This window comes from Pristiophorus japonicus, chromosome 2 (genome assembly GCF_044704955.1).
Source record: "Pristiophorus japonicus isolate sPriJap1 chromosome 2, sPriJap1.hap1, whole genome shotgun sequence".
In the NCBI taxonomy this organism is placed as follows: Eukaryota; Metazoa; Chordata; class Chondrichthyes; family Pristiophoridae; genus Pristiophorus; species Pristiophorus japonicus.
The window spans coordinates 2,785,724-2,802,487 of record NC_091978.1 but is presented as its reverse complement, the minus strand read 5'-3'; the positions used below and the strand labels follow the sequence as shown (position 1 = coordinate 2,802,487).

Genomic DNA, 16,764 nt, shown 5'->3' with positions numbered 1-16,764 from the left:
TGACTCGGTGTGAGTGTGACTCGGTGTGAGTGTGACTCAGTGTATGTGTGTGTGTGAGTGTGACTTGGTGTGAGTGTGACTCGGTGTGAGTGTGAATGAGTGTGAGTGTGAATGAGTGTGTGAGTGTGAGTGTGACTCGGTGTGAGTGTGAATGAGTGTGAGTGTGAGTGTGAATGAGTGTGAGTGTGAGTGTGAGTGGGTGTGAGTGTGAGTGTGACTCGGTGTGAGTGTGAATGAGTGTGAGTGTGAATGAGTGTGAGTGTGAGTGTGACTCAGTGTGAGTGTGAATGAGTGTGAGTGTGAATGAGTGTGAGTGTGAGTGTGAATGGGTGTGAGTGTGAATGAGTGTGAGTGTGAATGAGTGTGAGTGTGAGTGTGAATGAGTGTGAGTGTGAGCGTGAGTGTGAATGGGTGTGAGTGTGACCCGGTGTGAGTGTGAATGACTGTGAGTGTGAATGAGTGTGAGTGTGAGTGTGAATGGGTGTGAGTGTGAGTGTCACTCGGTGTGAGTGTGAATGGGTGTGAGTGTGAGTGTGACTCGTTGTGAGTGTGAATGAGTGTGAGTGTGAATGAGTGTGAGTGTGAATGAGTGTGAGTGTGAGTGTGAATGAGTGTGAGTGTGAGTGTGAGTGTGAATGAGTGTGAGTGTGAATGAGTGTGAGTGTGAGCGTGAGTGTGAATGGGTGTGAGTGTGACCCGGTGTGAGTGTGAGTGTGAATGAGTGTGAGTGTGAATGAGTGTGAGTGTGAGTGTGAATGGGTGTGAGTGTGAGTGTGACTCGGTGTGAGTGTGAATGGGTGTGAGTGTGAGTGTGACTCGTTGTGAGTGTGAATGAGTGTGAGTGTGAATGAGTGTGAGTGTGAGTGTGACTCGTTGTGAGTGTGAATGAGTGTGAGTGTGCACGCCTCTGTCGCCCTGTCCAATGATGTACATTCGCTGCACACCCGGAGCCTCACCGCCCCGTGGGGAATTCTGACTTTGGGCCGGTGTAGAAAGGGGGATGTTGGATCTGGGACTGGGAGTTGGGAATGGGGCACGAGCTGGGATATTGGCCAGTTTGCACCATTGCCCAATAGATGGTGGATTGGGGAGGAGCCCCTGGGATTGGTGGAATCAGGCATAGAACGGCCTGACCACGAACCTCAGTGCCGAGATTCCCGTCTCACAACCAAACATGAAGAGGCTGCTGGTGTTGAGGGAGAGCAGCACGGCGGAGGAATTCTTCATCTCCTGGACGTAAGACACGTCGGTGTTGTTACAGAGCAGGAGGATCTTGTTGTGGTAGATGACGGAGTGTTGTTGGAGAAAGGAAGCAGTGGACAGGGTGGCCACTGGGTATGTATCGTAGGGACAGATAACATTGCTGTTTCTGCACCGCTGGGCGTTGATGTGGTAATAAGCCGACCAAGAGAATTTGATGGAGCTGTAAAGCCGACTGGTGTGTTTGGAGGTCTGGAAGAAGGAGCGCGGAGAGGAACGGTATGAGGTGTAACCTCCAGAGTACCGATCTCCATAGTCGCCATAGCCACCATAAGCCCCATAAAAAGAGTTGCGCGAGTTAGGTGTGACTCCCCGCCTAGCATGGGAGACAGCCGAGTTGATTTGGAGCAACGTGCTCCAATCGGATGAGGTGTAGATTCTGGGCTGAGAGCTCGGGTCAGATAAGTTCTGGTAATATTTCAGCTTCTGCACAGGCACCGAATGGAACTCAAAGGCTTCCAGCAGCTTCTGCGTGTAGATCTTCTCAAACTGTTCGTAGAGGCTGGAGTTAAACGGGATGGAGATCAGCTCCTCGGGAGACATCATGTGGAAACGGATCTTCCCGATCAGGAGGTCAACCAGCTCCATCCTGTCGTTCTGGACGATCCAAGACTCCACAGCTCGATACAATGCCAGCTCGCTGTGGATCACCACGTCAGACCTGTGCAGCAGGCTGTCCAGTTCCTCTGTCGTCAGGTCGTACCACGCCGGGCTCATACTGAACAGCGCACAGTTCCAGGCAAAGTACTCCAGGCAAATCTCCTTCAGCACTGGGTCATCCACAGCCTCCGCGTAGTTATACAGCTCCAGCTGGTGCTTGAAGGAGGGGTCCTCGGGCAGGAGCTTGTAGAAGAGTTTATCGCAGTAATCCCGAATAGCAGTCACCCCATAATCGGAGGCCATGCTGTGAATGCACTTCACTGAAGACAACTTGATGAAGATTTTCTTGGTGTAAAAATACCTGAAGGACAAAAGGTCGATGAGAAAAGGAGACTGAGGTGAATCGCACATCCCCGCTCCCTGCTCCACCCCCGTTCCCCCGCTCTCCCCCCGTTCTCCATTCCCCCTGCTCCTTCCCCGCTCCCCCCACTCTCCCCCTGCTCCCCCCGCTTCCCCCCACTCTCCCCATTCTCCCCGCTCCCCCTGTCCCCACCACTCTCCCCCCGTACCCCCGCTCCCCCCGTTCTCCATTCCCCCTACTCCCTCCCCGCTCTCCCCCTGCTCCCCCCGCTTCCCCCCACTCTCCCCATTCTCCCCGCTCCCCCTGTTCCCACCACTCTCCCCCGTACCCCCGCTCCCCCCGTTCTCCATTCCCCCTACTCCCTCCCCGCTCCCCCCGTTCCCCCGCTCTCCCCCCGTTCTCCATTCCCCCTGCTCCCTCCCCGCTCCCCCCACTCTCCCCATTCTCCCCGCTCCCCCTGTTCCCACCACTCTCCCCCGTACCCCCGCTCCCCCCGTTCTCCATTCCCCCTACTCCCTCCCCGCTCCCCCCGTTCCCCCGCTCTCCCCCCGTTCTCCATTCCCCCTGCTCCCTCCCCGCTCCCCCCACTCTCCCCATTCTCCCCGCTCCCCCTGTCCCCACCACTCTCCCCCGTACCCCCGCTCCCCCCGTTCTCCATTCCCCCTACTCCCTCCCCGCTCCCCCCGTTCCCCCGCTCTCCCCCCGTTCTCCATTCCCCCTGCTCCCTCCCCGCTCCCCCCACTCTCCCCACTCTCCCCGCTCCCCCTGTCCCCACCACTCTCCCCCCACTCTCCCCGCTCCCCCTGTCCCCACCACTCTCCCCCGTACCCCCGCTCCCCCCGTTCCCCCGCTCTTCCCCCGTTCTCCATTCCCCCTGCTCCCTCCCCGCTCTCCCCCTGCTCCCCCCGCTTCCCCCCACTCTCCCCCTGCTCCCCCCGCTTCCCCCCACTCTCCCCGCTCCCCCTGTCCCCACCACTCTCCCCCGTACCCCCGCTCCCCCCGTTCCCCCGCTCTTCCCCCGTTCTCCATTCCCCCTGCTCCCTCCCCGCTTCCCCCCGCTCTCCCCCTGCTCCCCCCGCTTCCCCCCTGCTCCCCCCGCTTCCCCCCGCTCTCCCCCTGCTCCCCCCGCTTCCCCCCACTCTCCCCATTCTCCCCGCTCCCCCTGTTCCCACCACTCTCCCCTGCTCCCCCCGTTCCCCCGCTCTCCCCCGTTCTCCATTCCCACCCGCTCCCCCCACTCTCCCCCTGCCCCCCCCCCCCCGCTCTCCCCCCTGCTCCCCCACTCTCCCCTGTTCCCCCGTTCTCCCCCCGCTCCCCCCCCCACTCTCCCCCTGCTCCCCCCGCTTTCCCCACTCTCCCCATTCCCCCCGCTCCCCCTGTTCCCCCCCGCTCCCTCTGTTCCCACCACTCTCCCCCGTATCCCCCGTTCCCACCTTCATGGTGAGCTAGGATGTGGAACACACTCAAAGCTAAAATTCAAGGCCAAAAACTCAAGCCCCAAAACACGTGGCCTAAACACTAGGCCCGGAAACACCAGGCCCCGAAACACCAGGCCCAAACACCAGGCACCCAAACACCAGGCCCAAACACCAGGCACCCAAACACCAGCCCCCAAACACCAGGCCCCCAAACACCAGGCCCCAAAACACCAGGCCCCGAAACACCAGGCCCCGAAACACCAGGCCCCGAAACACCAGGCCCCCAAACACCAGGACCCAAACACCAGGCCCCCAAACACCAGGCCCCAAACACCAGGCCCCAAAATACCAGGCCCCCAAACACCAGGCCCCGAAACACCAGGCCCCCAAACACCAGGCCCCAAACACCAGGCCGAAACACCAGGCCCTGAAACACCAGGCCCCCAAACACCAGGCCCCCAAACACCAGGCCCCCAAACACCAGGCCCCCAAACACCAGGCCCCAAACACCAGGCCCCAAACACAAGGCCCGAAGCTAAGTGGCTGACACAGGAAGGCAACATTTAAGACAAGATGGCTTGTGTAAGTTTGAAACCCAAATGACCCACTGGTTTCTCTTGCACAAACTGCACACCTGTCCAGTTAACCGGCCCAGACACTCCAAACATCCTCTGACACTGCACTAAAATCACGCAAAAGTACAGTACAGCAGGAGGCCATCGAAGGGCGATCCAGTCAGTCCCATTCCCCCGCTCCTTCCTCGTATCCCTGCAACTTTTTCTCCTATCAGTATTTATCCAACTCCCTTTTGAAAGCCACGATTGAGTCTGCCTCCACCACCCTCTCGGGCCGTGCATTCCAGATCCTAACCACTCGTTGCGTAAAAACGTTTTTCCTCGTGTCGCCTTTGGTTCTTCTGCCAATCGCCTTCAATCTGTGTCCTCTGGTTCTCGACCCTTCCACCAATGGGAACAGTTTCTCTCGATCTACCCTGACTAAACCCTTCATCATTTTAAACTCCTCGATCCAATCTCCTCTTTGCCTTCTCTGCTCCAAGGAGAACAACCCCAGCTTCTCCAGTCTGTCCACGTCACTGAAGTCCCTCAGATAGGCTAATGGGTGCTGGCCTTTATATCGAGAGGACTAGAATACAAGGGGGTAGAAGTTATGCTGCAGTTGTACAAAACCCTGGTTAGACCACACCTGGAGCACTGGGAGCAGTTCTGGGCCCACACCTTAGGGAGGGTATATTGGCCGTGGAGGGAGTGCAGCATAGGTTTACCAGAGTGATACGCGGACTCCAAGGGTTAAGTTACACAGAGAGATTACACAAACTAGGGTTGTATTCCCTGGAATGTAGAAGGTTACTGGTTGATCTGATCAAAGTTTTCAGGATATTAAGGGGAACAGAGAGGGTAGATGGAGAGAAAATGTCCCAGGAATCACGGCCTCCCCGGGTCAGTACAGAGTGTCGACGGACCTGGGAAGACATCGCAAAAGCGGGTTTTCAGCACACAATGCACACGCGCTGAAGACCGGCTTTTCCGATCTGCCAGGCTGGAGCTCGACAGATCCTTCATATCTCGGGAGCGAGGACATTCGCACGGGCAGACTGCGGGATTTGCCCATCTCTTGCCCGCCAAATGTCCGCAAAACTCTTGCGCCTGAAAAAGTGGGCACATAGCCGACTGTTACAGGCAGAAGTGTTTAAAAACACACAAATATAATTAAAGTAAATAAAAACATTTTCTTGTTTAACAACTCTACCCACAAAGGTAAGTTTATTTTTAACCCAAATTACAAAACTTAAAAAGACAGTCGGAAAAATATTGATTTTTTCTATGGCATTTATTAACTTTAATTTTAATTCTGTCAGGTCTGTTTTTTATTTTTTATCAGTGTGTTTGTTTTTTTCCCCATTAATAGCACGGAGAACTGGTGGATACGGAGTTCCCATTGCTATTAATGAGAAAGTTGTGGAATACTGTACCTGATTGGTTGAGCAGTTACACGTGATTGTACCGTCTCCATACAAACCTGGAGGATGGGAGCGCGCTCTGCAGTGCGGGAAGAGAAGGTCCCCTCACCGGAATCCCACGCTCCCGCATAGTCTAAAAATTACAGTCAGACCTTTCAGGAGTGAAATTAGGAAACACTTTGACACACAGGGTGGGAAAGGTTTGGAACTCTCTCCCCCAAATGGCAATTGATGCTGTTATGTCTTTGGATGCTCTGTTAATGACTCCACCAGGCAATGTATTGCACTTGAACTGTAGTGACCTTAGTCCGTTTAATGTAACTCCAGAGTGAGGATCACACCTGGTGGCCTGCCTTTTATACTAGGCCTGGCCCACCTGTACAGATAACCTACAAGTCTCCCACTGCAGTGCCCCCTGGTGGCACACCTTAGTGACCATACAGCTGGTGTACAAGTTTCCCATAGTAGTGCCCTCTGGTGGTACATCATATGTAACATGTCTAGATACATGATATCACTCTCCCCCAAGTCCTTAGTGCAAATCGCCTTCATGCATTGGCTGTGTTCTGGGCGTAGCTCTGTCTGGTTGGCCCTTGGGGGGTCGTTTCCATCTTGGGTGAGTAGATGGTGTTTTGTTGGCAGTAGAGGTGCTGGTGGTTTCTGTTTGTGAGTCCATGACCACTCCATTCTCCACCCCCCGCCACCTCCCCCAACCCCTCACATATAGATTATGATCATATATAGATAGGTGGCTAGTCGCATTCATATACATTTGGGGTACAGTTGTGAGGCAAGTACATTTGACTGGTGAGGTACATTCTTGGTACATACATGGACTCAGTGCTGGTGTCAGCACTGGTGCGTGAGGACAAACTAGTTCCAGAACTGCTGGGTGGTGTCCAGGTAGTCTGGTGGTGGCGTGGTGCCCAGTGCTGGCAGTGGGAACCCGGTTGGCTCAAGTTCCTGCTCTCGGGGCCTTTTCCGTTGCTCCTAGCGTCGGGCAGGTTCACAGGTGCCTGTGACCTCCCTGTCCTTTCCTTGCGCCCCGGGTCGCTGCTGTTCCCTGAGGGGCAGTCGTCTGGCAGTGCACAGGGAACTGCTGACTCGCTTGCCTGGGCGTTATTTGGTTTGGGATCCTGGCTGGTCCCGGTCCCATTTGGGAGGACCGTTGCGGAAGACCCTTCGTTCCCGGGTGTTACCTTAGTGGCGATAGGGTCTGGGGGCTGCGCCTTAGCATGGTTTGTTTATTCAGGCTCGTGGCGGTTGGTGCCATCGCTGGGCCCGACACTGTAAACATCCTCAAACACTGGGCCCGACACTGTAAACATCCTCAAACACTGGGCCCGACACTGTAAACATCCTCAAACACTGGGCCTGACACTGTAAACATCCTCAAACACTGGACCCGACACTGTAAACATCCTCAAACACTGGACTCGACACTGAACATCCTCAAACACTGGACCTGACACTGTAAACATCCTCAAACACTGGACCCGACACTGTAAACATCCTCAAACACTGGACCCGACACTGTAAACATCCTCAAACACTGGGCCCGACACTGAAAACATCCTCAAACACTGGACCCGACACTGTAAACATCCTCAAACACTGGACCCGACACTGTAAACATCCTCAAACACTGGGCCCGACACTGTAAACATCCTCAAACACTGGGCCCGACACTGTAAACATCCTCAAACACTGGACCCGACACTGTAAACATCCTCAAACACTGGACCCGACACTGTAAACATCCTCAAACACTGGGCCCGACACTGTAAACATCCTCAAACACTGGGCCTGACACTGTAAACATCCTCAAACACTGGACCCGACACTGTAAACATCCTCAAACACTGGGCCTGACACTGTAAACATCCTCAAATACTGGACCCGACACTGTAAACATCCTCAAACACTGGGCCTGACACTGTAAACATCATCAAACACTGGACCCGACACTGTAACCATCCTCAAACACTGGGCCTAACACTGTAAACATCATCAAACACTGGACCCGATACTGTAAACATCCTCAAACACTGGACCCGATAATGTAAACATCCTCAAACACTGGGCCTGACACTGTAAACATCATCAAACACTGGACCCGATACTGTAAACATCCTCAAACACTGGACCCGATACTGTAAACATCCTCAAACACTGGACCCGATACTGTAAACATCCTCAAACACTGGACCCGATACTGTAAACATCCTCAAACACTGGACCCGACACTGTAAACATCCTCAAACACTGGACCCAATACTGTAAACATCCTCAAACACTGGACCCGACACTGTAAACATCCTCAAACACTGGACTCGACACTGAATATCCTGAAACACTGGACCCGACACTGAACATCATCAAACATTAGCCCCGACACTGTAAACATCCTGAAACACTGGGCCTGACACTGTAAACATCCTCAAACACTGGGCCCGACACTGTAAACATCCTCAAACACTGGACCCGACACTGTAAACATCCTCAAACACTGGACCCGACACTGTAAACATCCTCAAACACTGGGCCCGACACTGTAAACATCCTCAAACACTGGACCCGACACTGTAAACATCCTTAAACACTGGGCCCGACACTGTAAACATCCTCAAACACTGGACCCGACACTGTAAACATCCTCAAACACTGGACCCGACACTGTAAACATCCTCAAACACTGGACCCGACACTGTAAACATCCTCAAACACTGGACCCGACACTGTAAACATCCTCAAACACTGGAACCGACACTGTAAACATCCTCCAACACTGGACCCAACACTGAACATCCTCAAACACTGGACCCGACACTGTAAACATCCTCAAACACTGGACCCGACATTGTACACATCCTCAAACACTGGACCCGACACTGTAAGCATCCTCAAACACTGGAACTGACACTGAACATACTCAAACACTGGACCCGACACTGTGAACATCATCAAACACTGGAACTGACACTGAACATACTCAAACACTGGACCCGACACTGTAAACATCCCCAAACACTGGACCCGACACTGTAAACATCCTCAAACACTGGACTCAACATTGAACATCCTCAAACACTGGATCCGACACTGAAAACATCCTCAAACACTGGACCCGACACTATAAACATCCTCAAACACTGGACCCGACACTGTAAACATCCTCAAACACTGGACAACGACAATGTAAACTTCCTCAAAACACTGGACCCGACACTGGACATCCTCAAACACTGGACACGACACTGTAAACATCCTTAAACACCGGACCCAACACTGTAAACATCCTCAAACACTGGACCCGACACTGTAAACTTCCTCAAACACTGGACCCGACACTGTAAACTTCCTCAAACACTGGACCCGACACTGTAAACATCCTCAAACACTGGACCCGACACTAAACATCCTCAACCACTGGACCCAACACTGTAAACATCCTCAAACACTGGACCCGACACTGAACATCCTCAAACACTGGACCCGACACTGTAAACATCCTCAAACACTGGACCCAACACTGAACATCCTCAAACACTGGACCCGACACTATAAACATCCTCAAACACTGGACCCGAGACTCTAAACATCCTCAAACACTGGACCCGACACTGTAAACATCCTCAAACACTGGACCCGACACTGTAAACATCCTCAAACACTGGACCCGACACTGTAAACATCCTCCAACACTGGACCCGACACTGTAAACATCCTCAAACACTGGACCCGACACTGAACTTCCTCAAACATTGGACCCGACACGGTAAACATCCTCAAACACTGGACCCGACACTGTAAATATCTCAAACATTGGACCCGACATTGTAAACATCCTGAAACACTGGATCCGACATTGTAAACATCCTGAAACACTGGATCCGACACTGTAAACATCCTCAAACACTGGGCCCGGCACTGTAAACATCCTCAAACACTGGACCCGACACTGTAAACATCCTGAAATACTGGACCCGACACTGAACATGCTCAAACACTGGACCCGACACTATACATCATCAAACACTGGACCCGACACTGTAAACATCCTAAAACACTGGACCCAACACTGAACATCCTCAAACATTGGACCCGACACTGTAAACATCCTCAAACACTGGACCCAACACTGTCAACATCCTCAAAAACTGGACCCGACACTGTAAACATCCTCAAACACTGGACCCGACACTATACATCATCAAACACTGGACCCGACACTGAACGTCCTCAAACACTGGACCCACACTGTAAACATCATCAAACACTGGACCCGACACTGTAAACATCCTCAAACACTGGACCCAACACTGTAAACTTCCTCAAACACTGGACCCCACACTGTAAACATCCTCAAACACTGGACCCGACACTGTAAAAATCCTCAAACACTGGACCCGACACTGAACATCCTCAAATACTGGACCCGACACTGTAAACATCCTCAAACACTGGACCCGACACTGTTAACATCCTCAAACACTGGACCCGACACTGTAAACATCCTCAAACACTGGACCCGACAATATACATCATCAAACACTGGACCCGACACTGTAAACATCCTCAAACACTGGACCCGACACTGTAAAGATCCTCAAACACTGGACCCGACACTGTAAACATCCTCAAACACTGGACCCGACACTGTAAACTTCCTCAAACATTGGACCCGACACGGTAAACATCCTCAAACACTGGACCCGACACTGTAAACATCTCAAACACTGGACGCGCCATTGTAAACATCCTGAAACACTGGATCCGACACTGTAAACATCCTCAAACACTGGACCCGACACTGTAAACATCCTCAAACAGTGGACCCGACACTGTAAACATCCTGAAATACTGGACCCGACACTGAACATGCTCAAACACTGGACCCGACACTATACATCATCAAACACTGGACCCGACACTGTAAACATCCTCAAACACTGGACCCAACACTGAACATCCTCAAACATTGGACCCGACACTGTAAACATCCTCAAACACTGGACCCGACACTGTAAACATCCTCAAACATTGGACCCGACACTATACATCATCAAACACTGGACCCGACACTGAACTTCCTCAAACACTGGACCCACACTGTAAACATCATCAAACACTGGACCCGACACTGTTAACATCCTCAAACACTGGACCCGACAAAGAACATCCTCAAACACTGGAGCCGACACTGTAAACATCCTCAAACACTGGACCCGACACTGTAAACATCCTCAAACATGGACCCGACACTATACATCATCAAACACTGGACCAAACACTGTAAACATCATCAAACACTGGACCCGACACTGTAAACATCCCGAAACACTGGACCCGACACTATACATCATCAAACACTGGACCCGACACTGAACATTCTCAAACACTGGACCCGACACTGTAGACATCCTCAAACACTGGACCCGACACTGAACATCTTCAAATACTGGACCCGACACTGTAAACATCCTCAAACACTGGACCCGACACTGTAAACATCCTCAAACACTGGACCCAACACTGTAAACATCCTCAAACACTGGACCCGACACTGTAAACATCCTCAAACACTGGACCCAACACTGTCAACATCCTCAAACACTGGACCCGACACTGTAAACATCCTCAAACACTGGACCCGACACTGTAAACATCCTAAAACACTGGACCCGACACTGTAAACATCCTCAAACACTGGACCCGACACTGTAAACATCCTCAAACACTGGACCCGACACAGAACATCCTCAAACACTGGACCCGACACTGTCAACATCCTCAAACACTGGACCCGACACTGTAAACATCCTCAAACACTGGACCCGACACTGTAAACATCCTCAAACACTGGACCCGACACTGTAAACATCCTCAAACACTGGACCCGACACAGAACATCCTCAAACACTGGACCCGACACTGTAAACATCCTCAAACACTGGACCCGACACAGAACATCCTCAAACACTGGACCCGACATTGTAAACTTCCTCAAACATTGGACCCGACACGGTAAACATCCTCAAACACTGGACCCGACACTGTAAATATCTCAAACACTGGACCCGACATTGTAAACATCCTGAAACACTGGATCTGACACTGTAAACATCCTCAAACACTGGACCCGACACTGTAAACATCCTGAAACACTGGACCCGACACTGTAAACATCCTCAAACACTGGACCCGACACTGAACATCCTCAAATACTGGACCCGACACTGTAAACATCCTCAAACACTGGACCCGACACTGTAAACATCCTCAAACACTGGACCCGACACTGTATACATCCTCAAACACTGGACCCGACACTATACATCATCAAACACTGGACCCGACACTGTAAACATCCTCAAACACTGGACCCGACACTATACATCATCAAACACTGGACCCGACACTGTATACATCCTCAAACACTGGACCCGACACTATACATCATCAAACACTGGACCCGACACGGTAAACATCCTCAAACATTGGACCCGACACTGTAAACATTCTCAAACACTGGACCCGACACTGTCAACATCCACAAAAACTGGACCCGACACTGTAAACATCATCAAACACTGGACCCGACACTGTAAACATCCTCAAACACTGGACCCGACACTGAACATCCTCAAACACTGGACCCGACTCTGTAAACATCCTCAAACACTGGACCCGACACTGTAAACTTCCTCAAACACTGGACCCGACACTGTAAACATCCTCAAACACTGGACTCGACACTGAACATCCTCAAATACTGGACCCGCCACTGTAAACATCCTCAAACACTGGACCCGACACTGTAAACATCCTCAAACACTGGACCCGACACTATACATCATCAAACACTGGACCCAACACTGTAAATATCCTCAAACACTGGACCCGACACTGAACATCCTCAAACACTGGACCCGACACTAAACATCATCATACACTGGACCCGACACTGAACATCATCAAACACTGGACCCGACACTGTAAACATCCTCAAACACTGGACCGGACACTGAGCATCCTCAAATACTGGACCCGACACTGAACATCATCAAACATTGGCCCCGACACTGTAAACATCCTCAAACACTGGACCCGACACTGAACATCCTCAAACACTGGACCCGACACTGTAGACATCCTCAAACACTGGACCCGGCACTGAACATCCGCAAATACTGGACCCGACACTGTAAACATCCTCAAACACTGGACCCGACACTGTAAACATCATCAAACACTGGGCCCGACACTGTAAACATCCTCAAACACTGGACCCGACACTGTAAACATCCTCAAACACTGGACCCGACACTGAACATCCTCAAACACTGGACCCGATACTGTAAACATCCTCAAACACTGGACCCGACACTGTAAATATCTCAAACACTGGACCCGACATTGTAAACATCCTGAAACACTGGATCCGAAACTGTAAACATCCTCAAACACTGGACCCGACACTGTAAACATCATCAAACACTGGACCCGACACTGTAAACATCCTGAAATACAGGACCCGACACTGAACATGCTCAAACACTGGACCCGACACTGTAAACATCCTCAAACACTGGAACCAACACTGTAAACATCCTCAAACACTGGACCCGACACTGAACATCCTCAAACATTGGTCCCGACACTGTAAACATCCTCAAACACTGGACCCGACACTGTCAACATCCTCAAAAACTGGACCCGACACTGTAAACTTCCTCAAACACTGGACCCGACACTGTAAACATCCTCAAACACTGGACCCGACACTGTAAACATCCTCAAACACTGGACCCGACACTGTAAACATCTCAAACACTGGACCCGACACTGTAAACATCCTGAAACAGTGGACCCGACACTGTAAACATCCTCAAACACTGGACTCGACACTGAACATCCTCAAATACTGGACCCGACACTGTAAACATCCTCAAACACTGGACCCGACACTGTAAACATCCTCAAACACTGGACCCGACACTATACATCATCAAACACTGGACCCAACACTGTAAACATCCTCAAACACTGGACCCGACACTGAACATCTTCAAACACTGGACCCGACACTGTAAACATCCTCAAACACTGCACCCGACACTGTAAACTTCCTCAAACACTGGACCCGACACGGTAACCATCCTCAAACACTGGACCCGACACTGTAAACATCCTCAAACACTGGACCCGACACTGAACATCCTCAAACACTAGACCCGACACTGAACATCCTGAAATACTGGACCCGACACTGAACATGCTCAAACACTGGACCCGACACTATACATCATCAAACACTGGACCCGACACTGTAAACATCCTGAAATACTGGACCCGACACTGAACATGCTCAAACACTGGACCCGACACTATACATCATCAAACACTGGACCCGACACTGTAAACATCCTCAAACACTGGACCCAACACTGAACATCCTCAAACATTGGACCCGACACTGTAAACATCCTCAAACACTGGACCCGACACTGTCAACATCCTCAAAAACTGGACCCGACACTGTAAACTTCCTCAAACACTGGACCCGACACTGTAAACATCCTCAAACACTGGACCCGACACTGTAAACATCCTCAAACACTGGACCCGATACTGTAAACATCTCAAACACTGGACCCGACACTGTAAACATCCTGAAACACTGGACCCGACACTGTAAACATCCTCAAACACTGGACTCGACACTGAACATCCTCAAATACTGGACCCGACACTGTAAACATCCTCAAACACTGGACCCGACACTGTATACATCCTCAAACACTGGACCCGACACTATACATCATCAAACACTGGACCCAACACTGTAAACATCCTCAAACACTGGACCCGACACTGAACATCTTCAAACACTGGACCCGACACTGTAAACATCCTCAAACACTGCACCCGACACTGTAAACTTCCTCAAACACTGGACCCGACACGGTAAACATCCTCAAACACTGGACCCGACACTGTAAACATCCTCAAACACTGGACCCGACACTGAACATCCTCAAACACTGGACCCGACACTGTAAACATCCTGAAATACTGGACCCGACACTGAACATGCTCAAACACTGGACCCGACACTATACATCATCAAACACTGGACCTGACACTGTAAACATCCTCAAACACTGGACCCAACACTAAACATCCTCAAACACTGGACCCGACACTGTAAACATCCTCAAACACTGGACCCAACACTGTAAACATCCTCAAACACTGGACCCGACACTGTAAACATCCCCAAACACTGGACCCGACACTGTAAACATCCTCAAACACTGGACCCGACACTGAACATCCTCAAACACTGGACCCGACACTGTAAACATCCTCAAACACTGGACCCGACACTGTAAACATCCCCAAACACTGGACCCGACGCTGTAAACACCCTCAAACACTGGACCCGACACTGAACATCCTCAAATACTGGACCCGACATTGTAAACATCCTGAAACACTGGACCCGACACTGTAAACATCCTCAAACACTGGACTCGACACTGAACATCCTCAAATACTGGACCCGACACTGTAAACATCCTCAAACACTGGACCTGACACTGTAAACATCCTGAAACACTGGACCCGATACTGTAAACATCCTCAAACACTGGACCCGACACTATTAACATCCTCAAACACTGGACCCGACACTGAACATCCTCAAACACTGACCCGACACTGTAAACATCCTCAAACACTGGACCCGACACTGTAAACATCCTCAAACACTGGACCCGACACTGTAAACATCCTCAAACACTGGACCCGACGCACTGACCGTTCTCAAGAACAATACAATGGTTCCATTTTAAACAAGGCTGGTGTTATGAATGAATGTGAAACCTACAAACTTTCAGGTACTGCCATCCTGATCATAATACTACAACTGTGGCCAAGGTCTGTCCCCATAATTGTGGCCGTGGTTGGGGACTGGGGGAATGGATGGGGTGATGTTGCACTTTTCCTTGGTACCACAATTCGACGTGGGTTACTCTGTGGTGGGTTACAGCTGTTGCCCGTGTTGAACATAATAACATAAGAAATAGGAGCAGGAGTAGGCCATACTACTCCTCGAGCCTGCTCCGCCATTTAATACGATCATGGCTGATCTGATCATGGACTCAGGTCCACTTCCCCGCCCACTCTCCATAACCCCTTTTCATTTAAGAAACTGTCTATCTCTGTCTTAAATATATTCAATCACCCAGCCTCCACAGCTCTCTGAGGCAGTGAATTCCACAGATTTACAACCCTCTGAGAGAAGAAATTCCTCTTCATCTTAGTTTTAAATGAGCGGCCCCTTATTCTAAGATTATGCCCTCTAGTTCTAGTCTCCCCCATCAGTGGAAACATCCTCTCTGCATCCACTTTGTCAAGCCCCCTCATAATCTGATACGTTTCGATAAGATCACCTCTCATTCTTCTGAACTCCAATGTGTATAGGCCCAACCTACTCAACCTTTCCTCATAAGTCAACCTCCTCATCTCCGGAATCAACTTAGTGAACCTTCTCTGAACTGCCTCCAAAGCAAGTCTATCCTTTCGTAAATATGGAAATCAAAACTGTACGCAGTATTCCATGTGTGGCCTCACCAATACACACTGTACAACTGCAGCAAGACTTCCCTGCTTTTATACTCCATCCCCTTTGTTATGTATGAATAAAGACTCTGACTCGATACTGTGAGCTCAAAGTAAAGTGTGACCTTAGTCTTTTATTGCAGGTCTCCAGAGTGCCTCTCCAACCTGTGAGGCCTCCTTAAATACCTGTGCTCCCAAGGGATTGTGGGATCCCTTGGGACTCCAGAGGATGAGCCCCCTGATGGCTACACAAGGTATATACAGGTTTACATATATAACAACACTCCCCCCCTCCCCTGCCAAAGTCAACAGTGTAACTATTACAATGTGAGTTGATCTGGGGCCCTTCTTGCCCAGATTGATCGTCTCGGTGTGAAAGCTGGTGTTGTTGAATCATTTGTTGGGCCCTCGCTGGGCTGCTGTGCAGCTGGCCTTGCTGGGCTGCCTGGTGTGTTGGGCCCTGCTGGGCTGCTGTGGATGATGGGTTCTGCTTCGTGGTCAACCGTGGTGCCGGTTGC

General features: G+C 51.0%; 1 protein-coding gene across 3 annotated transcripts in view; it reads right to left on the bottom strand.

Annotated features, from left to right (window-relative positions):
• Positions 1-740: 740 nt before the first annotated feature.
• The window catches only part of LOC139235409 (galectin-3-binding protein-like), a 76,616-nt gene continuing 60,592 nt past the window's right edge, over positions 741-16,764 (bottom strand). For all 3 annotated transcript variants that reach the window (XM_070866543.1, XM_070866538.1, XM_070866548.1), the window contains exon 6: positions 741-2,221. In XM_070866543.1, coding sequence (XP_070722644.1) covers positions 1,114-2,221 — 1,108 coding nt within the window. In that variant the 3' untranslated portion in view covers positions 741-1,113. The remainder of the gene's footprint in view (positions 2,222-16,764) is intronic.